This window comes from Catharus ustulatus, chromosome 8 (genome assembly GCF_009819885.2).
Source record: "Catharus ustulatus isolate bCatUst1 chromosome 8, bCatUst1.pri.v2, whole genome shotgun sequence".
Lineage (NCBI taxonomy): Eukaryota > Metazoa > Chordata > Aves > Passeriformes > Turdidae > Catharus > Catharus ustulatus.
Window position 1 is genome coordinate 5,139,019 of NC_046228.1, and position 25,138 is coordinate 5,164,156.

The 25,138-nt window shown below is 39.4% G+C and overlaps 1 protein-coding gene across 4 annotated transcripts in view; it reads right to left on the bottom strand.

Annotated features, from left to right (window-relative positions):
* Positions 1 to 6,055: 6,055 nt before the first annotated feature.
* Positions 6,056 to 25,138, bottom strand: part of PLPP4 (phospholipid phosphatase 4) — a 48,337-nt gene continuing 29,254 nt past the window's right edge. The window contains exons 6-8 of one of the 4 annotated variants that reach the window (XM_033065563.1): positions 13,404 to 13,574; positions 8,792 to 8,980; positions 6,056 to 7,503 (exon numbers count right to left, since the gene is read on the bottom strand). In XM_033065563.1, coding sequence (XP_032921454.1) covers positions 7,493 to 7,503; positions 8,792 to 8,980; positions 13,404 to 13,574 — 371 coding nt within the window. In that variant the 3' untranslated portion in view covers positions 6,056 to 7,492. Of the gene's footprint in view, positions 8,981 to 13,403; positions 13,575 to 25,138 lie in introns of those variants that run through there. The other 3 variants (XM_033065565.1, XM_033065564.1, XM_033065566.1) reach the window with 3 other exon arrangements.

Genomic DNA, 25,138 nt, shown 5'->3' on the forward strand with positions numbered 1-25,138 from the left:
ACACAAATATTTTCCTGAGAACACACCATGTGAAAGAGGAAGGCATTTTCACTGGATTATCATTCTAAAATTATCATTTAAACAAATAATTGAACAAAGAATGAAGCAAAAACCAGCTCCTGCCTATTGGAGTTTAATGCCAGAAGAGTGAAAGGAAAGATGAGAGCTACTTTCATCCCTCAAGCCCTTTCATGTCCTTTGGATGGTATCAGGAACCAATAAAAATCAGAAAAAATAACTCTCATAGGTAATAAAGGTGATGTTCAACCCAGATGAACATCCATCCCCTCCTGCATTTACTGGGTAGCAGGAAAGAGTGAAAGCTTGTATTAGACCTTGAGTACCAGCTTGAATAATTGACATTAAGATTTGTTGAAATGGAACAATTTGACTGACCCACTTTTGGACTTCAGGGGAGTTTCTCTCATGGTAAGAGCTACTTGGAGTTATGATGATGTTTTAGGAGCTCTGTCGTGCCTGCCAGCTCACCTTCCCACAAACAAATGCGCAGAAAAATGATGCACAGGATTCATGCCAGGATCCCCCAACTTGATTTGGCCTCCACTGATTTCAGCAGAGATCAAAGGAAGTTCTTTCCCCTAATCACCACATTCATTTCAATATAAACTTCCCATTGTCAGCTTTGTAGGCAGATATCTGCATTTGTGCTAATCAGGGATTCACCTGGAGCTGTAAAACTTCTTCTAGAGCAGTCTGGTACAGAGTTCCCTTTGGCTGTGAAAAAGCCCAAAGCCCCCAAACCCCATTCAAGGGTCTGATGTTGATAAAAACCTGGCCCAGACCCCACTCACATGAGAGAAGCTGAACCTCTCAGCTGTGTGCCCTGCACTGCTGAAAGCAAGCAAGAAACCTTCATGTAAGTGAAACAGTGAGGGCTTTGCAGGGGAATCTCACTTTCTCAAATCATCACCTTGGGGATCAGTGTTTAATGGCAGAGAGCAATCCATGCACACTACAGACACTGTTTTTAAAAGCCTCACACCTCAAAGCTCAGCTTCTAGACTTTTTTTCCTGTGTCATAGCCCCAGCTCACAAAGGTCGCTGGGGGCACTAATGCAAGGGTTTAGAAATGACCAAAACACAAATACACAATTTAGCCTGACGAAAGCACGGTGTGTTTCCTGAAAACACATCACTGGGGCATAAAATATGAGTTGTGATGCTGCACCGAGGGCAGGGACAGAGGAGAGCAGTGTCTGTGAATCTCCCTCTATTTCCCTGAGCACTGTGTGGTTAGCTGCCCCCTTGGAGCCTGACCTTTATTCCTTTAACAAACCCAGAGACTCAATTGCCTCATTTCGAAACGAGGTGACAACTCACCAGGACAGGGAAGTGACAGAAAAGCTTTTAGTCTACTTCTGCTGACAACAAAATGTATTTTTGTCCCCCTCTTTGGCAGCAAAGCCATTGAAATTCATGTCTCAGGATGGATTTAGATCCTATTGCACCCGTCAGTTCTGGTGTTTAAACAAATTTGTCACGATGCTGATGCACCTGGGTGAGTATCAGCAAGGAGAGAGCAGAGGGATCAAACTCAGCCCCTCACAGAGGATTTACTGCCCCAGGTTAGGAGGGGGCTGCAGGTCACATAAAACTCTGAACAGTAATGTTAATTATTGCCCTGGCTCTGCCTATTTAATGATTATCACAACCTAACGAGTGACTCCTGCTCTGATTTATCTTGTAAGCACCTTTCTTCATAGCTGCATTTACTGCTTTATAAATGCTTCTTATTGCATAGCCATTACCAGTGCCATTAAACTCATTTAACCATGCTCTCACCACTGCAGTTTTACAGAAAGATGGCAAAAGAAGTAGTGTAACTTTTCCTCTTTATTTTTGCAAGGACAGCATTATGACTAAACACATATTTACTTGCATAACAGTTCTCTATAATTCCTGGGAAGTGTAAGAATACAATACTGTAAGTATTAAATAAATATGTGTTCAAAAACCCAGCTTCTTCAGTGTAATCACTCAACAAAAGTAAGGATGGAAGAGATTAATAATATTGATTGGTTATAAACCAGTACATACACCTTGAGTTAAAAGCCTTTTTTTATTGACAGATGGGTGAACACAAACACTGGTGTGAAGGGAAAAAAAAAGCTGAAAATTTTCTTAGGTGATAATTCTGCTTCTTTCTGTTGCAGAAACCTCCAACAAAGAAAGGGCCATACAGAAACAAGGTCAATATTTCTGCTCCCCCCTTTATCCACAGCCTCACAGTTTCTCCACATCAAACCATGCTGTGCTTAAACTCCACAAATTCCCAGCTGGAATGCACTCACAGCTGACTTATTTCCATTTACTTTGGGAAATCCCAAATACAGCAGAGGCTGCTTTCATCACTTCATGGAAAATGTAAATCCACTTACAGATAATGAATTCCTGTGGCACCTCTTCCTGCACCAGCCTCCCCTGGCAGCTTTTTCTCAGAATGTTTCTGCAGGAGCTGGGTTTTTCTGTGTCAATCCTTGTTCCCCATTAGCCTGAACTGAAGCCTTAGATCAGCTGTGCTCATCCCCTCTGGGGTCAGTAGCACAGGAGTTTTCTTTCATTATTTAACAAGAGGAGACTCCAGCTGGTGCTGAAAATAAACTGGACAAAAATTAAAATGAAACTATTTCCCATCAGGACAATTCACAGAAGCAGAGGTGTTGCACTGAAATTCCAAGGGAGGTTATTCAGGCCAGAATGGAATTAGGAAAGCAGCAAATTAGGAATGAACAGTTCACCCACTCAAGAATAACCCTGTTACTCTGGGCATTTCTTGATGTGAGAAGGTTGGAAGCCTCAAAAGAGGAAGGGTGGAAATCATTCTCCCACAAGCTGGCAAAAGTCTTTATATACTGAGATATAACAAGAGATTATGTTTTTCCATTGGTATATTCCTAAAATTGTGAGTTTTGTTAATACTTGAAATTAAAAATATTTCCCAACCTTTATGAAATGGAGTTCCTGTTTCCCAAACAAGCCTCAGAAATATGATCCCTATTGCTTTACTCTGTGCAAGGACTTGTTTGAAGGAGCCAGCTCCAGTCTTTTCCACACTCAGTGATACAGAGGATGTTTAAATTGTTTTATCTTTGTTGAACAATGCTGCAGATATGAATTCCATCACATTCACTCCCTAGACAAGTTTACACTTCCTAGATTAGAGTGACACTGTGACATTGCTGTAATGTTCTTTTCCCCTTCCTTTTTTACAGTGTTATATTGAATTCAGCAGGAGCCCACGTCTGAAACTTTCATTGTGACTGCAATCTGTTGGACTGGGAATGAAGATGAAATGGGTTTTTGTATACACAAATGCTCTGTAATGCTGATAAGGGCTGATGTGAACAGAATGCAGACTAACACAACAGAATTGTGTATTCAGCCTGCCTGGTAAAGCAGATATTTTGCAACAGTCTGCTAAGTAGCAATAAATTATTTGTAAATAGATCCTCAATAGAATGGGGACTCCTTTCTCCTAATAACCCTAACACACACAAAAACAATTAATAAAAAGCTCAAGGAGATTTTTGACACTAATCTGACTCTTGGGAGCCTTCAGAGCCACCTACTCTGTGTCCAGCAAGGGGCACTGGGCAAACCTGTTGGAACTAATAAATCAAACTTTCCCTGGCTTAGATCTCTTCCAGCAATTATGTGATGGGCTTGGATCTCAATTAGCAGCTCTTCTCTCTCAATCTGAACGGGGTCAGAAGGTCACTTTGAGAGTGATGCTAACCAGAATGCTTTGAGTTTGATGAGTGACAGGCACTCACCAGCCCCTCACAGCATCTCCCAGATCAGGTGAGTCTGCTCAGCCTTTAACTGAGAAATGGGAAGATCAGAAATCTGCTTTTGCTCCAGCTGAGAATCAGGGGGAGAATTCACTTGAACTTGAGAGTGAAAGTTTCCTTTACTGACCACCCTTCCTCACTGCAGCACCAAGGGCTGTAAAAGCCTTAAAATTCTCTAAAATGCCCTTTGCCTTAAGTGAGAAGTTCTGTTTATTAGACACTGGCAACCTGAGTGCTCCTTTTGGAGCCTGTCTGGATTCATCTGGGCAATTCTGCAATGACATCTGGTCCTTTTTAGAGCCGCACTCTGTGTTCTGGGAGAATGTTGGTTATATATAAGTGAATTAATTAGACCTGCAAAGTCTAATTAAGATGAAAAGGAAGGCAGACACCATCCAGAAGGTGTGTGAATGTCACTATCAATTCTTTTCCCCTTCTCATCACCAGGAGAAGCTGCTCTGCAGATGGAAAGAACCAGGGACCCACAGGAGCTCAGAGAACACAGTGGTGTGGGATGTAATTAAAAAGCACAATTACATCTGTGAACAAGAGGCCAAATAAAAGCAAGCCATAGATAATCACTGGAATAAAAACCAGAGTGCCCTTGTGCCCAGCCCCATCTTCTCCTAGAAATAAACTTGTTAAAATCTACTGGCTTGGCAGAATAATGCATGGAAATTAAGAGCTTTTTTGGCAAACTAACAAAGGCATTCAGTGCAAAGGTTTAAGGTTTATGGAGCTGCTTCAATCATGGTTCATGCCTGACTTTCTGCAGTGCTCCTGAACTGACTGAATGCATCACTCTTGTTTTTACCAAGTCAGAGCACTGGGTGAGGATTTTTTATTTCATCCCCCATTCATACCTTGCTACTCAGGCTATGTAAGGTGGGTTATCCCAAAAGCCTCTTGCTTTTCCCTTTGGAAAGTTTATTTTCAGAAAATACAGATCTTAATTTCATTCAACATACATGCAGCTCAGAAGTTTTGAATTATAGTTTGGACCAGTCTGAATGCTGATTTTTAAATTATTTTTGTTACCTCTGCAAATTTAAACAAAAATCCTGTGGCATCTGTAAAAAGAATCTCAGTTAATTCAGCATCAGGAGTTGCCCACCCAGTCTTGTCATTTTAATTTTATACATAACGAGCAAATTTTAATTTAATGGCAAAATGATAATGTTTTTTCTCTGTTCAGAGCAAGTTCCTGAGCAGGGAGTAATTTGCACACCTGTAGAACAGGAGTTCTCTGTATAATAAACTGAATTAAACTGGGTGCATCCTAGTGGAAACTTCTAATTTAGTTTTAGCCTCTTAGGACGGGAAATTAGGCATTCTGCTTATCAGAGAAATATGGAATGTACTCTGAGATAGCAGGTAAGAATATATTTCTTGTAAAGATAGCTAAGAGTAATAAGAAATTTGATTTCAGATAATGCCTGTGGGTGCTACTCCTAACTTTCCAACATGGTCCTGCTTAGCAATTTTAAAACAAATTCAAAAATTTAAGACTGTGAGCAAAACCCCTGTGAAGGCTTTATTCCACCTACAGGATGTGTTGTGCTCAGTGATCCAGAGCAGTTGTCCCAAAGTCATTAGATTTTAGTACCACAAAACAAAAATATGGTTTTTTCAAAGGCTTGAGCTGATTTTTCTCCCCCAATCCACAGTAAAGTGTTTGGTTTTTTTATTTTTTGCCATGGATAGAAAGAAGGAAAATGAGGTTCTCTTCTCACATGGAATAGAAATAGTTTGTTGTATGCACAGGATAAAAAATAGAGGGCCAAATTAGAAAAAGCAATAAAATCTGAATGAATCAGCACAAAATCTCCATTTCTAACCCAGTGCCTGAATTTGCATTCACATTTTGCTGGTTCCCAGCCTCATGGTTTCAGGGTATCCCTGCTGTGCTTGATTTGATATTGTTCTCCTGCTCTAGTCTAACCACATTTGTTATTAAATATGGCACTTGCAGTGTAATTTGAGATATGGAAGAAAAAGGGACCTGTTTGGTTTAGCTGGGTAACAATTCCAAAATTTCACTGTGTCTTTCCCTTGAGGAAAGCAAGAGCATTATTTTGGCTAAAGGAGGGAGGCTGTTCCATTTTAATAGCATCAATAATGACTGTTTAGCAGTAACCCTGTTTCTTCAGGGCTTTTTTTGTGTGTGATGCTCTACATGGTTTATTAATGAAAATAACTTGCTAAATTCTATTCTTCTCAAAAAAAATGATAACACACAGATGTACAAACCCACATTCATGTGTTGTTTTATTGGTGCATTACAACATTACATTTCCTTCACATTGAGAAAGCATGAGATTAAAATACACTGATCCACAAAAATGCCTTCCCTATGCTGACTTTGCACTGGTGATTGTGGCACCTACAGATCCCTCCACAAGTTCATTCCATTAAGTCTTTCATAATTTTAATTACATTTTAATCAAACCTTTTACATTGTCTACTTTATGACTCTCAGTTTAATTATTCCCATTAAAATGTGTTATTCTTTACTGCTTTTCCAGGCCACCAATTACTCTCACAATTTCAGATTTTATGCTGTATTACACTTCATGTTCCAACCCTTTAACAGCCACTACTCACTTGAGGGCTGTGTGAGCTTTTCCTCATCCCAAAGACAGCTTGTATCAAAAGCCATTAAAATACCAAGAATGTGTACAGCACAGTTAGAAGGCCCCACTCCATTTTGAGAACAAGCCAGATCTATATAAAAACATGCAAAATGCTCTATGCATCAGTATTAAACTCCTAATTTTGATTGAAGATTATTTTTTTTTAAATTTTGCATATCACCTGGAAGACTAGGGTTCCTGCTGAAAGAAAGAGCTAATGGCTAAGCCTTACCCTGACTCTGGGGCTTTCAGTAATCCTCCCACATGAAGTAATAGAAAACTATTTGTTACAGAATTCTGTAGGATGGTTTAAAAAACTTTGTAGGAAGATTAAACCTCCATTGAACTCTGTGGATTTCTAGAATAAGATCTCAACCACACCAGAGTGTTCTGTTAAATCCAGTGCAAATGCCAAATAATTTTGCTTTGCTGATGCTGGTATTGTGAATTACTTTATATTCACCAGGAAAACCACAGCTAAGTCCAACTGTCCCTGTTGTAGAGCTCAGAATTCTGTAACTGCAAGTGAAACATCCTCCCTCTACACAGCTGAACTGTTCCAGCTTTGCAAGGTCTGATTTCTACAGAACCTCCTGGGTTCATGCCTGTTACATTCTGTTCCTCAATGTCACTTCCTATTTATATTCATTTCCAAATATCATATAAGTTTATACACAGCAAGGTTGCATCCTCTTGTACACAGTTATTAGGTTTATTTTTAATGGGACCCTAATTTAGTTGCTTTTTTACAAAAATTCAAGTGTTGCCAATCAGGCAGCAGCTCTTCTCAAAAAAAAAAAAAATCTACAAAGCTTAGCTTTGAGGAAAGTGAATGACAAGCCTTACATAAAGACATTGAGCTGTTTGAACCACAAAATGTCTACGAGGCTGATGCATATTCCAACAGGAACACAGAAATTATAGTCGTGGCAGCAGTCTCCTCCAGTCTGAAGCACCGTAATTGGGGTCGTTGATCAACATTATCTTGATTGCTCCAAGAAATGTTCACCTGCCAGGCTGTGGTCTGGAATATTTTGCCTGCATTTTTCACAGGATACCTAAGGAGAAAAAACCTGGAATCTGACATTCTGCCATCCAAAGGTACACCATCTCACAGGAATGGGATGTATACTGCATAGTGCATACTAACAAACAGAATCCTACTGATAAAAAATCAACTCAGGTCACACACTCGTCAACCTTCTCCATACCAACAGTGGTTTGATTCAGGTGAGTTCCAATTCAGGTACCAAGCCAACCTTGGCAAGCACTGAAAATGTGGCAAGAGCTGAAGATGAGGGGTGGGATTAGTGGAAAACTGGCTCCAGCCTTCCTCTGGATGTGTTACAGTGCTGGAAACCATCACAAGCATTCGTGGTTGTGCGCCCAAAGTCACGAATGAGAATCTTTGCATTTCCTCAGATCACCAATGCTGCAGTGAGTCACTACACAAGAATGAACATGGCACACAGAAAACTTTGTGTTTCTTTATCCTCCCAGTTTCAGGGGGTTTTAAACATCTGTTTGAAAGACTTCAGCTTGTTCAATGCAACGGGTGTTCTTTTCTTTCGATTTGTTCTGACTGTAAATACTGCAAGAGTTCTCAAAAATTGCTGATGATGCAATACCAAGTTTCTAATCCATCCTGTATGTTGTTCTTAGTTGGTAATTTTAGCAGCATGGAATTTCTTGAACATGAGAATCACCCTTTGGAGCTACTAATGCACAAGGCTTGGCTCTTACAAGCATTTCACCATCCACACCTTTTGCCTTCTCTTAGTCATTAGTAGCTCAGAATGACCTTGGCAAAACTTGACAATTTATATAAAGTCCCACAAAGCATGTGGAGATTTTTGTTAATGTCAGAAGGCAGCAAGATAAACATAAGGATGATGCCCTAAATGATCAAATTACACCTGGTGAAAAGTGCTCTGTGTACTCGCCACCCATCGAAATCAATGAGTGCTGAAGATGACCAGAACTTTGTAAAAGATACTCAGTACTTCAGAAAATCTGTTTTCAGATCTGGTATATGCTCAACCCACCTCAAAATTACTCTCTTAATCATCCTCCACATGTTTTCCATAATGTTCTTTCCCCTTTCCTCAGGTAGTTCTACCTATCTGCAGTAGACTGAAAACAGATAATTCAGCAAGTCAGTATGAACTGAAAATTTAACTTTAAAAGTACGATGGCATTAAAAATAAAACATCTAAATTCCCTTTATAAAAAGGAAAGAAACAAAAGAAAAAATGTACAGTAAGAACCACTGTTAAGAGACCAGTTTGGAGGAAATGTGAGAAGGCTAAAAGTTCATTCTGCACATTTCTCAAAGTCATACGGGACCTTCAGTAATTCCCTCCAGAGGCAGCCCAGTTGCATTGTCTGCTGTAGCTCTCTCTTCTTTCTTCACAGAGTTCTGATCCAGCAGGCTGACATAAGATTTGTGACAGGCTGTGTTACCCAAAGGAGGGTAGTGCTGTCTGTAGCAAATATAAGCAAAAATGAGGCCAATGATCCCTCCAACAAAAGCATCTGGAGGAAAAAAAGCAACAAAACCAGAAGCACGTTACCAGGGGAAGGGCAGCCAGGAGTGACAACTGCAAATAAAGACATTTGGTTGATGTGGAAGTGTTTAACACAGAAAATGTGCATTTTGAATTTTGCTAAAGGATTTGGAACCAGTACCACAATCACACCAGACACATAAAATCAGTCCTTGGAGACTTGTGTAATATTTTGAACACCCAAACTGTAGATGGCTGGCTAAGTTTTGGGAGATGAACACAGAGCAGAAAAGTCTCCATGGGGTATCAAACACTCGTGCTGACCATTTGTGGGTAGGCAGCCCATGGATCCTCTCCCACTTACAAAAGCAGACTGCCAAGAACAATTTCAAGCTGGATGAATTTTTACCAAAAGCATCTGAAAGGTCAAAAACTAAGCATGCCTGTTAACTGATTTAACATCTTTTTAATGTCTTTCCTTGATGTTTTTTACTATCCCATACCCCTATCACAAAATAAAGTAAGATAAAATAAAGCTATTGGATGAGATTTTTGCAGCTCTCATTTACAAGCAATTTTAAATTTTCTATGGAGGATTCCTTCTCTTTCTGGTTCTGCCTCTTGCTAAAATACTCACCTCATCTTGTGTTTCATTTACAATCAAAGAGAGAAATTTCACTGCAAATACATGCTCTGTGAAAGCCTCAGATTTAGCATGAAGAATAATGAAGTGAGGCAAAAGGCACTGGTTAAAATATGACCTGACAACACATTTTATTTTAACAAGACTGATTCAGCACCACATCATCTGTGTATACCTGTGTTTCCATTATTTCAATTTCAAAAAACCCAAAGTGTAATAAAAGTGGTGAATCATTGAGTTTACTGGCAAAGAAGGGTAAATCAATACAAATTACTTTTGTCTAAAGTCCTTAAATACAGATTAAATACGCTGGTTTGTCAGTGTGATTTTTATTAGAACAAAGACCATGGTTCAATTTTCAGTGTGTAATAGATAGTTTGTAATCATCAGAAGAGTGAGGTGCCTTTTATCAGGAATGGCTAGGGCAAGAAAACCTGAAAAAATTAATCCTGTAATTTAATACATGGATAAATTTAAGAAATGTGATTGTAAGTCACATTTGAGGAACAGGACTACCCAGGAGATGCCTTCTAACCCTATGTTCTCTTCCTCCACACAAAAGGACATAATGAAACTATCACAAATTAATGTAACAGGGGATCAAACAAGAATTTAAAAGGTGATTATGTGCAGACAGTAATCTATCCTACCCACACTGGAAGGTGACTGATTTCACCAACCTGTCTCTACCAAACTATAATGGTATTAAAGGTGCTGAGGGCAAGAATTTTCACTGTCCAGCATAAATCAACTTGCAAAAAAACTTAGTTATTGTGACAAGATTAATTTTCTATAAACTTGTGCTGGGTGCAATTCTCAGATTATCCAACTTTGACTGAATAGTGTTCCAGCTGCTTTTTTATTTTACTTAACAATCAGGTCAAGCTTATGATTCCTATTTTTAATCATGGAGAAACACCAGATTTTTTTTCCAGTCCTCTTTAAGTTTCCTGGGATTTTAAGGTTTGCTGAAAACTTGCCCAGATAATTTCTTTCAAAACCTTTACACAAATTATGTAACTCTGAGCCTCAGTTTGGGCACCACAATAATACAAATTCACTACCTGATTTATGCCAAAGCTTTCTGACTTACTGACCTTGCTTAAACTGGGGAATAAGCAAAAACACAGGGAGCTATTTTAACTCCTGTTTTTGGGAAAAAAAAATTGGTCTTTTGATTGATTTAATGGTAGAAATAATTTTCCTCTTTTTATTTTTTCCTTTTGTCCATAAAGGACAGAGAATATTCTTTCATTCTAAGTATTTAAGATTACTTGTTTCCATACAAAATTCTCCTGTATTCCATGAGTTTTCAAAACATTTTTAGAATTATAAGCCTATACAGGGAATATATATTCAGGAATTCAGGATTCACAGTGAAATATCCTAATATTCACTAATACCAACACTAAGGCCTTGAATATCATTCCCTCCAGCCACATTGAAGGGAGCTCATAAAGTTCTCATAATATTGATGTTGTAAGCACATTGAATGGACTTTTAATAGAGACACTCTACTCTGTCTTTCACCTGAACTGTGGAAGTGTTGGACTCACAACTAATGTTCTTTCTCATTTCCCACAGCATAGCTAAGGCTCCATCCCAAAGCCAGCATAAAGAATTTACACAATTAGCTGACTCTGCTGAGCATAAAAGCCAAGGGCTGAGGTTCTGTGCTGTGCCCAGAGTGGAGAAGTCCCTCCCTTGGGGATATTCCAGGGAAAGCAGGGATCAGCTGCAGGATAATGCCAGCACTGCTCTTGGGAAGAGGAGCTGGCAGCTCCATCTCCTTAAAATCCAAGAGTAGAAGCAGCTGTGATGAACCAGTGACAGCTCCTGGGTGCATCTCCTCCACCATCATAAAGCACACCTTGATAACCTGCACACAGCACACCTTCCAGCCCAGAAATAATCCTGCAAGAGACAGCACACCCTGCAAGCACCTGTTCCAAACTCAGGTAAACCTGTCCTCTTCACATTCCTCCTTTTCTCTCTAGCAGAGAGCTCAGGCCAGCCAAGTGTCAGGTGCTGGCTGTGCCTCGTGCTGTTTTGTGCTGGAGGCTCCCTCCAGCCCCACTGAGAAAAGGAGAGGAGCAGGTCCAGAAACAAGCCAAGGCTCTGCTGGAAACCAGAGAAGATGTCAATGGTGATGAAGCAGCAGCAGGAGCACAGCAGGGCAGGGGGAAGCACAGCTGAGGTTGGTTCTGGTGCTCAGAGCAATAATTGAAATTACATGAAGGAACCAGCAGAATTCTGTGTCTCTGCACTGGGGTTTGGGGCCAGGTTTTGGTAGCAGAGGGAGCTGCAGATTCTGGGAGAACCAACCTGTGAGCCAAGCCCAGGCACAGCTCCAGGTGGGTCTGGCACTGGGCAAGGCTGAGCACAGCAGGGATGGGGGAGCTCCTCTGGGATAACAGATTAAAAAAAAAAACTGGAAAAAAATATCTGGACAACTGAGTATCTCTCCCTCAGCTCATGAACCTTTCACTGCATTTTCTCCCTCCCTTCCAGCTGGGGAGGGGAGTGACAGACCTGGTGTCCAGCCAGGGTCAGCCCACCACAGTGCTGGAAAACAGGAAACAGCATGTAACCAGAATGAAATTGGAATTTCAGGTAATTGAAAGGAGCACTCAGGACCTTGAGGGGAATTCAATTTGCAAGGCCAGCAGTACAGTACCGGCAATACCAGAAAACCAGGATGACCTACATAACAGCATCAGAAATACCATGCTATTTCTTATAGGAATATAGGGACAAATAGGGGGAAAGTAATTACAGCCTGGTTTACTTAGCAGAAGACATGAGTAAAGCAAGGAAGCTAAAAAGGTGGCCAGAAAGTGGGTGGAGAAATGGTAAAAGAAATAATTGATGGCAAGGTTTTCTGAATTGTCTGAATTTCCAGAAAACTGGGATTTTTGAGCTTTCTGACACTGACCCCTGGAGAACACTGCTTTTTTCTTGAGGCCTTGGAGAAGGCTCCAAATTTGAGTGATGGAGTTGGGATCATGGGTGTGTAGTTAGAATAGAAGTGTGTGCTTTCTTTCACATGGTGAAGGGTTTGCAATTTGAGGTTTTTAGAATATAGTAATAGATATGGGACAAGATGGAGGGTTTTGGGTGGTATCTCCTTTCTGTCTTCTTTATGATTTCAGATAGTTTCTGGCTGGATAGTTAGTGTTGCACTGAGGGTCACAGGAGTTTGGTTATTGGGTCAAAAGTATAAATAATATAGGTGTTAATTCTCTATTGGACTGTTTAATTTAAAAGACCTTGTATCCAGCTGGATTCACCTCCATTTTGCTCACTTTCAGATGGTAGCTGAAGTGTTGCAGAACTCTCTGTACTTTAGATAAGATTTAATAAACAACCAAGTCTGAATGAGAAATTTGTCTCCATGTTTTAATCCTGACTCTGAGTGAAGACAGAAGAAAATGAAGACAAGCCACTAATTAAATGGGGCAGTCACCACATTTACACCACACGAGTGTGTAATTGATAAACTGCTCAGCCTTTACATCAGCTGCATCTCACACCTGAATTCTGCAGGACTCTGAGACAACAGTGACAGATGCAGCTGATTTTGGGTGTTGCACTCCAAGAGCACTGCTGGAGCTCTGAAGGTCAGTACTAGCTTATTCAACCTTGCTAGGAAACCCCAGCATCAATCCAGGAGCAAGGAAAATCTATAGCACACCATCGTGTTTTAACTCACATGATGTGCTGGGTAAAAAAAAAAATAAAAATCAAAGAAATACATGGCTAAATAAGAAAAAAAAGAGCAGTAAAAAAGGGAGTGTGCATGTCTCACCTTGCCAGTGGTGTTTGTAGTCACACATCCGTGACAGGGCAATCATCATGGCACAGTAGAGGGGCAGGATTGCTGCACAGAGCCTCCAGCTCTTCCCTCGGCCGCTCTCCGTGAAGCAGTGCAGCTTCCCAGCCAGGTAGAAGGTGGTGAAGCCAAGGCCTGAAAATGCAACTGATAAAGCAAAACACATCACTACAGGAAATTGGCACTAGCACTGGTTTGGTTGGTGTTTTTTTTTTTTTTTTTTATTAAAGCAGTTATGATTTTCAAAACTCTAAAAAAATCACGTTTTTGAGGAAGTGAATGAGAAAAGGCATTCCCCAACAAGATCCATGACATACATATTTTCTCTACAGCAATGATGTTACCTGTGGTTGGTTGTTACCTGCAACCAACCAGGCAAGGGAACACTCAGAAGCAATTTGATTTTTTAAAAATATATATACCCAGCTTTCACATAATCTGACATGCCAGCAAACACTGTGCTGCCTCTAGACACTCACCTATCCCATAGAAATTTAATTTTTTTTCTTCCTTCAGCAATTTACCCTTTTCCTCTGGGGGAGACATCAGACACTAAATTAAACATTGAAGCAAATTTTTAAATTGAGTCACTAAAGCTTTTTCATGCTTCAACCTTCAGCACATCTTTCCTGATCTCAGACCTATTCTAAAACGTTAAGGTTCAAAGCAGAAAAGGATTCAGACAGTTTGCACCCTAATTGAATTACATTTAAATTAGATTTTTAGATTCCATTACCCAGTTTCTGTAGAACATGCCCAAGTGGCAGTGACAAGAGAACTTAGGCACCAAATTTCTGCACTGAAACTCTTTCCTGCTGCAGCTCTTACACCTTCCAGACAGACACTGGACAAGGAAAGGACTTGTTTGCATCATTTCCTCTTCCAGACGAGTAAATGGAGTGATCAAAATGAAATCTGTCTTGGATCTGCAATATCAAATGTAATCCTGAAGCAAAAACTTTCCCACTCCAAAAGTTTGTCTTCCTATTTCCATTCTTCACCTGGGGTTATTTTTTGTTTTTAGGTGAACTGAAATCTGGGGGCAGAATTGCCAGGCAGAAGAATCATGTGCTTGGTGGTTTCACTTTCAGGCAATCTACAGTGCCCAGCAATTTAGAGGAATTGGGGTAATATTCCCCAAACTATGAAGTAGGGTTCAGTTCACACAGACTCATATTTTGGATTACTACAATTTACCAGGCAAATTTACCAACAATTGTCAGTGTGGTGCACAGCACAGCAGCAGATTTAACTAAAAAGGCATTAGAGAGAATCTGGTGATATTTTAAAATACTATTTCCCCCAAATTTGTGGGGCTCTTTTCAGGATGTGCCACATTTCCAGAGGGAGGTGCTCATGGAAGATCATGGAAGTTCAGCAGGAACTATATTTGTAATAAACACAAAGGCAGATTTTGCCTTAGGAGGTTGATATGTTCCTCTAAACCAAAAGGCAGAAAGAAGAGAGTCCCAAACACTCCTCTAGGGAACCCACACCTAATGTAAGAGGGAAAATAAATACATAATGCTCTAATAATACATTAATATATAACACTCATTGTGGCTGTAGAGGAGCCCTGCACTGCAGAATTTCAGACTGACCTCCCTTACCCTGGAGTGTGCACACCCAGAAAGGGCTGCTGCACCCAGCAGTCCCTGTGCATGCAGAGTCAGCAGCAAAAAGCACAGAATTAACAGCAAAATGCTCTGGGATGTGAGATAGCCATTATAGAAGTAACTACAGAACTCAAGACAAAATTGCTGTGCACCCCATGTGGGCAGCTTTGCTTGATGGCTCAATTTGAAGATGTCAGTCAAGAACATTAAGAAAAAAATTCACTCTTCAAGAGTCCTGGGCCTGAAGGTGATATTTACACTGAAGAATTGGCCCATCAGTGGAATATATTTGAGCACTTTTTCCTGCACCAGCTGGAGTCAATACATCACAGCATCACAAACCAAATGCAAATACACACATGGCCTGAAGGGTTACACCCTGCCTGCTCTCCCAGTAAAAATTATTAAGACAGATCCCAAAGATTCAGCAAAGCAATATGAAAACACTTCCAAGCTGCCTTCTTCCAGAAAAAAAACTCAAACTCTCTCTATATAAAGAAGGGAAAAGCAATATAAAATACTACCCAGCCCTTTTTGGAGACATTGATGTAAATGAACAGAAGAAAATCAGTCTGATTTAGTTTAAAACAATGTTAACACAAGAAACATGTGGATACAAATTTCAGATGCAAGTATTTGGTTGATTTTAAATGTTGGAAGAGGAAAAAGGAATGAGGAAAAGAGATATTTTTAACAATTGGTGTAGCTAACTCAAATCAAATTCCTGATGCCAGAAGTTGTTGAACTCAGAAAAAACTCCTGAGACAAGCCACAGGTTCTGTCATGGCTTGTTAAAATGCTTGAAAATGCATTATCATTATTGCAGTAAAAAAAAAAAAATACATTACACTCAATTTTTCAGTTTGTTTCTATGATGTTCTTTTCAAAAATGGGTTTCAGAAGGAATAAGGAGGATGACAGCACCTGGAAACACCTCAGAACCCTTCCTGACACCTGATTCCCTCCAGACAGGGATTCAGGGGAGCAGAAAATCCTGTCTGTGCAGACCAAACCAATTACCAAGCTGAAATGCATAGGGTGAGAACGTGTAAACAAGAATCTGATCTAAAGCACCCCAGATAAATTATTCATTTAAAAATGTAATTGCTTTTGTGAGTGGTTTTCTGAAATTTAAACTACCCCAGGAGGATTTTCAGCCTCTCAAGGTTTAATGGATGCTTTGCTAAGCACACAATAAATGACTTTTTTACATCAAGCAGTTTTTGAACTAAGGAAAACCCTTCAAATTCCTTAAGTGACATCAAATTACAAAAAACCTCTGAATGGCCTTGGCAAGGATCAGATAAAATCATCCATCTCTTTGTCTGCAATGCTTTATTTTTGCAGTGATTACTGTACATTTCCCAAATGCAAACACAGACTATTCATCACTGGAATTGCTCAGCAGCAATTCCTGCTGAGGAATTCCAGCAGCTAGGGCTACTGCTGAATGTTTTCAGTTTCACACTCTTCAAAGACTGAAATATTTATCCTTCTTGAAGGAAAAAGTATGATACCAAATGAGTGCATCAATTTTAATGCTGAAATTCTGTTCAAAGAGCATTTTATAGAAGTACAATTCCCAAAGAATGTCATGAGCTTATTATCACAAAATATTTTTAATTTTTTTTTTCCAAGTGGGACAGTCAATCACGTTCCCTTTGGCTTAGCTTTATTAATTTCTTTTCACAGGGAAGGACAGCTCAGCAGAAGCAACATGAAAAGCACATCACAAAAAACAAATGTATGCAGGGACTTGGGAAATAAAAAAGAAGTGTTGGAGACAGAGACATATTAGAACAAAAACAGACTTATATTATCTGAAAAGCAAGAGCATTAATCATCCGATTGTTTTTGCATCACTGTCACAGTGAATTCCTATGAACTTTTTTGGGTTTTTTTGGTGACATGTTTTTTTTATGTACCTTTCCAGATACCTCATCTCACCTGAAATTCCTAAGGTGGCCTCAGGATGCACCTCACTGCCACCACAAGATGAGAATTAAGTTTTGATTTGTTCAGTTCATGAGGCCTTTTTGTAAAAGTCTTAAAGCAAACCTGTTCCACAGCCTACTTTTCCATTTCTGTGGGTAGAAACCTTGAAAATATCTCCCTTCTCTGAGAACACAGCAAAGAGAAGATTAAACCAACCAGACCCTGGAATTACTTTTAATAATTTCTCTTTTCCAGCACAGCATCTAGGCACAAGCCTTAGATCACTGCCTCTTCAGCCCTAATTCAAATTATGGCCATGTAGGCATTTATGAGATATTTCACAACAAATAATCCCTGCCAAGAGCAACTTTTTCTTTTCCAGGTCAACCCTGGGAGATACCAAATTCCAGCCAATGGATCAGGGCAAGTCCTTGCTGTCCTTTGCTGTAATTGCACCAGCAGCAGCATCCTGGACTGGATCACATCCTGCTCAACCTTTTATCATTCCATTCACCTTGCCAAGAATTTGCATCACTCATTCAGGGATGTGCACATCATTTAAAACTTGCTCAAAGGAAATTGGCCCAAGCACACAGATTGACATGTAAAATAGTGTTAGGAGACAGGCTGAAGAGGATCTCCATGGATAGAAAGTTTTTAAAGTGATTCTGTCAAACCCATGGTCAGCAGTGTACTGGAATATAGACGTTTTAGTGCAAATAATCCCTCTAAACATTTAAAAAAAGAAACCTCAGGACTATGCCCAGGCTGAGCAGGAGGGGTTATATAGAAAATCGCTGCTTCTCTTCTCATGGTGTGACACACAGCAGGAATAGGAAAATGTTATTTATTCCTGCAATGCTGCAATGCAAAGCCATGAAGCCTGATCTATCCCCCATCTGTGGGAGGAACTTTTCACTGGGGTTTTATGTAGAGAAGTAGGGTTGGGACAGGGGAAGACAAATAACTTTGAGCCTTTTTCAACCCCAATTTCAAAGTGAACCAGGACACCAAGGAAAAAGTGACTGCACTTCATTGTCACTGAATTCAGGGGGCTCCAAACTTGCCAAAAACTCTCTAGAGAGAGATTTTTAAATAACTTTCATGAGAAAATCAGGGACTGGAAAATTGGGCACCTCATTCCCAATTCAGTCTAGAATGAAGTTTGCTATCTGAAGAGAGCAAAACTGGAGTTGCTCTCTGTTCTGGAGTACACAGGAGGTTTGGGATTAATACCTTCAAACACACAAAGGGAGAAAATACAATTTTTAAAGTGCTAAATAAGAGAGGGAGGTGTGTTCCTGCCCATGGCAGGGGCTGGAACTGGATGATTTTTAAAGTCCTTCCAACCCAAATTCTAAATAAATTTTTTTTCTTTTTTTTTCAGAAAAAAAGGAAACTCTTTTTGAGGTGTGCACACAGTCTGAACCTCAAACAGGCTCGGAAGAGTTGATTTATTGTTAGGGCTGGAAAACTAAACATGAAGAAATTCATTTCACAAGCCCCTCATGAATTCCAGCAGCCCTTGTTGTTGAGCATTCACAGGTAATTATGTCAGAGGAGAGGCAGAAGCATTAAAAATAACCATTCCTGAGTACACTCAGAGTCTGAATTAAGAAGCCAATAAACCCCACAGGACTTTTTTCCCCCCCCCTTTCGTATCTAAGAAATCTGTTTCATATTTCCCTGGATTCCTTTATAAAAGGATGAAATATTTCAGTGAGAGAGTGCCATACAGCTGTTAATTAAGAGATTTATCTTGAAAATAGGGGAGTAGCAGCAATTACTGCCAAAAACCTGTGGCTTGTAGCTCATTTGTTACTTAAAATGTTCATTTTCAAGTGAAGGAAATATGATTATCCTCCATGAAATTGCTAGCTAAAGATAATTAACAGTTCAAATTTAGATACCCAACTATAATTACAAGTACTGAGGTAATATTTTATAAAAATTATCACAGAATAGCAAACATTTCTATTGAAATTCAATAATTTCTTCACTCTGAAGCACATAAATCACTTTCATTTCTCAAACAAATGGATGTCTTTTAACATGTAAAAATATTTTCATTCTAACAACTGACTAATTTTCATTATTTAGTGGGAAAGGGGAGGAGGAGCTGCCTGTCCTTTCATTCTAATGACATCATATTTCCCAGTCACCTTTTTCCTTTGTAGTGGCACAGCAAGAAACACCACAAAAGCTATGTTCATTTAATTAGTGCTTCATCAGGCTAGTCCAGTGTCAGCATAAATTATATAATCAGCTTTAATATCATCAGAGGAGGCACCTCCTGGGGGATAATGCAACAGCAATGACAAACACAGTGACAAACACTGAGAGGAGCAGTAAATTGTGAAGGGATAGAGACAATAAAACATGAACCAGCAAAGGTGCTGGGGTGTTCTCAGAGTTGTTGTGGAGTCTCCACCTGGCTGAGAGGACAATTCACACCCAGGCTGCTGCCACAGAATTTATAACTGGTTAGAGAAGCAAAAAACCTGAGAGATTTCTCTCTTCTCAAAACCAAGGAGGGAATAGACAGAAACCTAATTCAGGAGTAATGCTGAGATTTCAGCCCAGAAAAGCAGAGTTCAGCTGGGGGAATGGGACACCTCCAAATAAATGGTCTGTGAGCCAGGACTGCAACTGTTGGAGGTAAATGCTCATTTCCAAGGAATACCATAGAACAATACATAGAATCAAGGTCAGATCCATGGATATCCACATCCAAATTATCCTCCTGCTCCTCATATTTAACTCCTACCCATCCCCTCCCCTGCTGCAAGAGGCATTTTCTGCATACACTGATATTTTTATTGAGATTCCAGCCTCCTTGCCATACTAAACAACACCAGAAAGTGATTTCATATCCTATTGTTTGACAGCATAAACATCTTTTAAACATTGCCTATTGACTTTTTTGATATTTACATCAACTAGTAGTCCAATTTGTTTAGACAGGATCTTCCTGTGCTCATCCACACAAACTTACTGATTTAAAGCAAGCAATGAAGACAGAGGAGGGAAGATGGAGAATAAAACAGAAAATAACAATATTTCAGTTGGAAGGGACCAACATTTATCATCTATTCCTGCTGCCTGACCACTGCAGGCTGGCCAAAAGCTAAAGCAAATTATTAAGAGCAGTGTCCAAATGTCTCTTAAGCTTGGGAAACACTGCCCAGCTCTCTGGAACCTTCTTCCAGTGCCTGACCACCCTCTTGGTAAAGACATTATTCCAACATTGAGTTTGAACCTCTCCTGGCACAGCTTGGAATCATTCCCACGTGTTGTCATTGGATCCCAAGGTGAAGAGATCAGGCTAATAAAATGAAGAATAAAATAGCTTATCATAGGGTAGAGAACTTCTTGTGTGACTGGGAAAGTGATGTTTTAAATATTTAGTAATATTTAAATATTTTAAAATAAGACTTTATACAACTCAGCAGTTATTCTAAATCATATTTAGTCTCAAGTGTCTGTGGAAATGCCACAGTAGCAGAAACATCAGGTCAATCATTCTGATTTCTATTTTCTAATTAATTCCCTCAATAAAATCATCCAGAGATTTCTTCCTCCCCCTACCTCTCCTGTGAGTGATTTTTTAAAAAATACTTCATCCTATTTCATCCACAAATCTGACTTGCCTTCCAACACGATTAGAACCCTCAACATAATCATTCTCCAAAAGTTCCTAGTTGCTTATTTAAAATGTAGGAACCAGACTGAGAGAAATCTAAACCCACTGTCTTAGCTCAGGTTGAAACAAAGGAAAACCGAAAGTCTCAAGAGAGAAACTCCAGACAAATCAGTCATTTTCAACAAAGCAGTATTAGTTGTAAAAATATTTTTGCATACATATTTGGTTTTGTTTGAGGAAACACTGATGTCATTATTTGTTCAGTCTTCTGCAGAAGGAAGGGGAAAAAAATCACCTGCAATAGCTGGTGTTTTCTATGTAGAAATGACAGCATTAGCAACACCCAAATGAGGCTTGTGCAGGTGCTTTTTTTTTCTTTCTGACATAAATAGTACACTTGATTTCCTGCATTTATCTCATAACTTTTATCTCAAGAGCCTTTTAATATCCCCTTGCTTTCAAGAGACCTAAATTAATGTTTTCAGAAAATGTTATGACTGAGATTTCTGCTGTTTGATAAATCAGTCAGCCACCTCTAAAGGAAGCTGCCTGGCATTTTAACTTCATCATTCAGTCTCAAGGGGTTTATTGAGTTATTTTTCTTTTGCTTATAGCAGAATTGTAGTCAGTACTCCTGATTTCAATGAAATAATTCTAGATTGACTCAGAGCTATTTGCTGTTAGAAGAACATGATCTGGCATGAGTCAGGTCTATCTCTTTTGCTGCTCAAAGGGGATTTGGAGACTGATCACAACTAATTCTTTCAGGGTGGAAAAGATCCACCCCAGCTTATAAAAGGTGAGTGCTCTGCAGGGAGTTTCACATCCTCATGGACACAGAATATTTGGGTTTATTTGCAAGTAGCTCTAATATAAGCAGAACACTCTCCTGAATATTCTGATTTATTCCTACCATGGGCTGGAAGACCTCACCATGTGCTGCAATGGCAGTGTGAAGGAATCTCAATATTTGCCAGCACTGTAGTGAGACTTCTTCCTTAAAGATGGTCAGAAAGTGATGTGCCAGCCTCCCCTGAGTTCACAGCCCTCCGTTTCCAAATCAAACTTGTGCTTTGTGACCCATTTCACTCCAGAGAAGAGCTGTCACTACAGTTCACAGATGGAAATTGATCTCTGGACCTCTGGTGTGACTCAGAATCCTTTTAACTGAAAAGGTCAGGCAGAAGAACAATGATCTTTACTTGAGATACAGCACAAATCTACAGCATCACAACGAAATCTGCAGCCTGTGAAACCAAGCCTTTATCTTAACTTGCAAAATCTGCCTAAAAAGATAAAGTTAGGCAAAAAGAAAGGAAGAATTAGACTGAAAAGTAATTAAGCTCCTTCCCTGCACAGATGAAAGCATATAATAACAGAGATAAAGCACAAAATGAGCAGATATAATAACCCAGAAACAGCAGCAGCTGCTTTGAAAACTTGGAGCTAAGATCAGAGATTTACTTCCACTTGCAGCTCACTTTAACTTCAGCTTTTTACATATTTCCATTTTGTCTGTAAGTCTAAACTACAACTTGAAAGGCAAAGAAAATAATTTTCTTCTTCACTTCTAAAGGGCCATTACTTTCTCAAAAATATCAAGACCTTCATTCATCAAGGAGGTAATTAAAAAAACATATAACAACACAAGTCACTGTTATTGTCCCCACAGCCTGATTGCATTCTTCATTTCAGATTTCTGATTGAATTCTGATTTCTTCAGTGATATTCTACAGCAATCTCTACAAATCTTTCAGCATTATAATAAAAAGAAGAAAAAACAAAAACACCCACACAAGAAATGAAAGCTGTGCTCATAGCACAGCTGTGTTAACATTCATTCTGAAAGTACAAAATTGAGATGCTATCACAAAATCATTTCTTCAAAACTCTACTTTTTCCTTGCAAAAAGGAATCTCTAGACTCAACAAAGATTTTATTTAAAAAAAAAGGACACAATCTAGCCAAAAGTGAACTTTTCAAACTAATTTAAGTAAGTAAATTGCAGATATAAAAATCACCTGAGTGTTTATTTTGCTGCTGATACAGCAATTTCATACAGGCTGTATTAATTTTTAATTTATTTTATTGCCATAAATCCATCCAATCCAACATGAAATTTGAAGTTCAATTATCTCTGCAGCCACTATGTTAAAATGATTAATTTTTAGAGAGTTTGGCTTCCACTCAGTTGATGGGATCTTTCTCTCAGGGATCAATGCCAGCAGGAATCTCCTGAAGTCCAGCACTGGAAAATACAAATTCCTGGACTGGGGGAAGAACATCCCAACTCTGCTGGGGGGCACAAGGTGAAAAGACAACTGGCACCAACTGAAGCACAGGAAACTGCATTTAAACATAAGAAATAGAATTTTCACTGAATGAGGGGTCAGGCACTGGACTTGTGAGACATGTGAAAATCTTGAAATCAAGAAATCTTCACATTAAATCAAAACTCAACTGGAAATTTCCTCTGGAACCTTCTCACCCTGACCCTGCTTTCAGCTGTGGCTGGAACTGCACAATTTCCAGAGGCATCTCTATCCTCAGAGTTCTGTGAATCCAACTATAAATTCATATAAACCAGACTAACAAGTGAATATTAATTTTTTCCACAGCAGACACATCAGTTTCAATATTTCTGTGTGGGTATTGATGGCCAACATGGGCTCAGTCCCCCCTGAGCACCAACTCATGAGTACAAGCTCCAAGGAGGTTAAATTAACCTCTCACCAAGCCACTATTTTTGCTTCAGTAAAAAGGTACCAAAAGCAGTTTCATGCAACTTCCTCCAATCTAATTCCTTAGCTGAAAAACACAGCTTCAATAGTTCTGGCCAACTCAGAAAATAACACATTTAAAAATAGTCACTAAATAAAGCTGAAGCCAAAACTGGCAACTGCAATCTGCCTGCAAATGTTTTGAGCAGAGTAAGAGCCTAAAGGGAGTTATATCATGAAGAATTAATCATTTCCTCTAAGAAAGCAAACAGGGTCAAGAATCTGGCATTAAATTCACAGAGGATTTTTGGTGTTCCTAAATAAATTGTGCTGTGTTACTATTATTTACCCAGATTTGCTTGTCCAAGGACTCCGTTACTACAATCACAGCAGCAAATGGGACATCTCCCTGTCTAGGATTTCATTCTTTCTTTTAAGCTAAGGAGCTCATTTTACTGAACATTTGAAGCAAGGCTGTGATGCTGATTTGCTACTTACTGTTCTGATTACACATGAACATAAACAATAAAGATGTAACCATGGAGTTGTCCTGGTCTGGCAATAAGTCAAGACTCGTTTATTATCTATTTTAACATAAACACATACTACTTTTGCAGCACTTTTGCTTGTTGTTGGTGCCCTGTTCTCATTTATACAGTGAAATCTGGGTCCAAGATTCAGTTAGAATGCAATGGATCAGGATTTTATTCCTTTGATTTAGAGCTCTGTATCCAAAACTTGGTATCACCAGCTTGGAATATGATCTGGACTCATATTTTCAGCCAGAATTCATGTCAGACAGCAACTGGGAAAAGATGAGGACAAAATCCAACTGATAAAATTTGGTAGAACCAGTTTATATCTGTGCCATTACCAGGACACAAAGTAAAAAGAGAATTTGCCCCCTTATTTCCCCCCTCCTTCCAGCCACCTGACTGGTGATGTGGCAACATCACAGATAATTTACTGCTCATATTCTTCTGCTCTCCTCTGAGAACTCTTCAGAGGTCCCAGCGCACTGCAACAAATTTAAGCTGCAACTCATGAACCCTAAATGCTTCTGGAAATGTGAGCTCTCATATGGAAAACACGCTCAGTATTGCTGTCACCTTAATGAAACTTGTTCTTGACATATGGTCCTCTGCTTACAAGCATGAAAAATCCCAGGCTGGACAGGTGCCCTGAAAAATTTAGGCATATTCTCCAAATAAAGATATTCACCCAATTATAGCAAGTTATAGCTAATTGCAATTTAAGACTAACACAGGATCTAGAAAGCTGACATTCTCCCTCATGGCCCCATGGGAATAATAGAAATTCCAAATTCTGTCACCAAAATAAACTCAGATCTCCCTGTCCACACAAATACCAGACAATCAAACACTCACCTGCTGTAGCCTGTACAAAGAGTGGCATATTGTGAAATCTTCCTTGAGCTGGCAAATGCATAAAGCTACTCAAAGTAACAAAGAACTGTTGATTAAATGAACCTTACTGATTTCTTTTGCATTTTTAATTACTGCATATCTGGCCTACCTAGAATTGCTCCACTGGATACAAATCAGGAATTACAAGCATTTATTTCCCATGTACATTGATTTTTAGAGAAATAACACTCCAGAACTTGTAAGTTCCTATTTTGTTTGTGGAGAGATTTTGTCAGCCTGACACAAATGTCAAAGTGACATCAGACATAAGGTTAAAAGGAAGAAATCCATTATGAAAGGCTGTCTATCCATCCCATTAGTTAATGCATGCCTGCAAATTCAGTGATCTTTTCAGGTCCCAGTTGTGCAC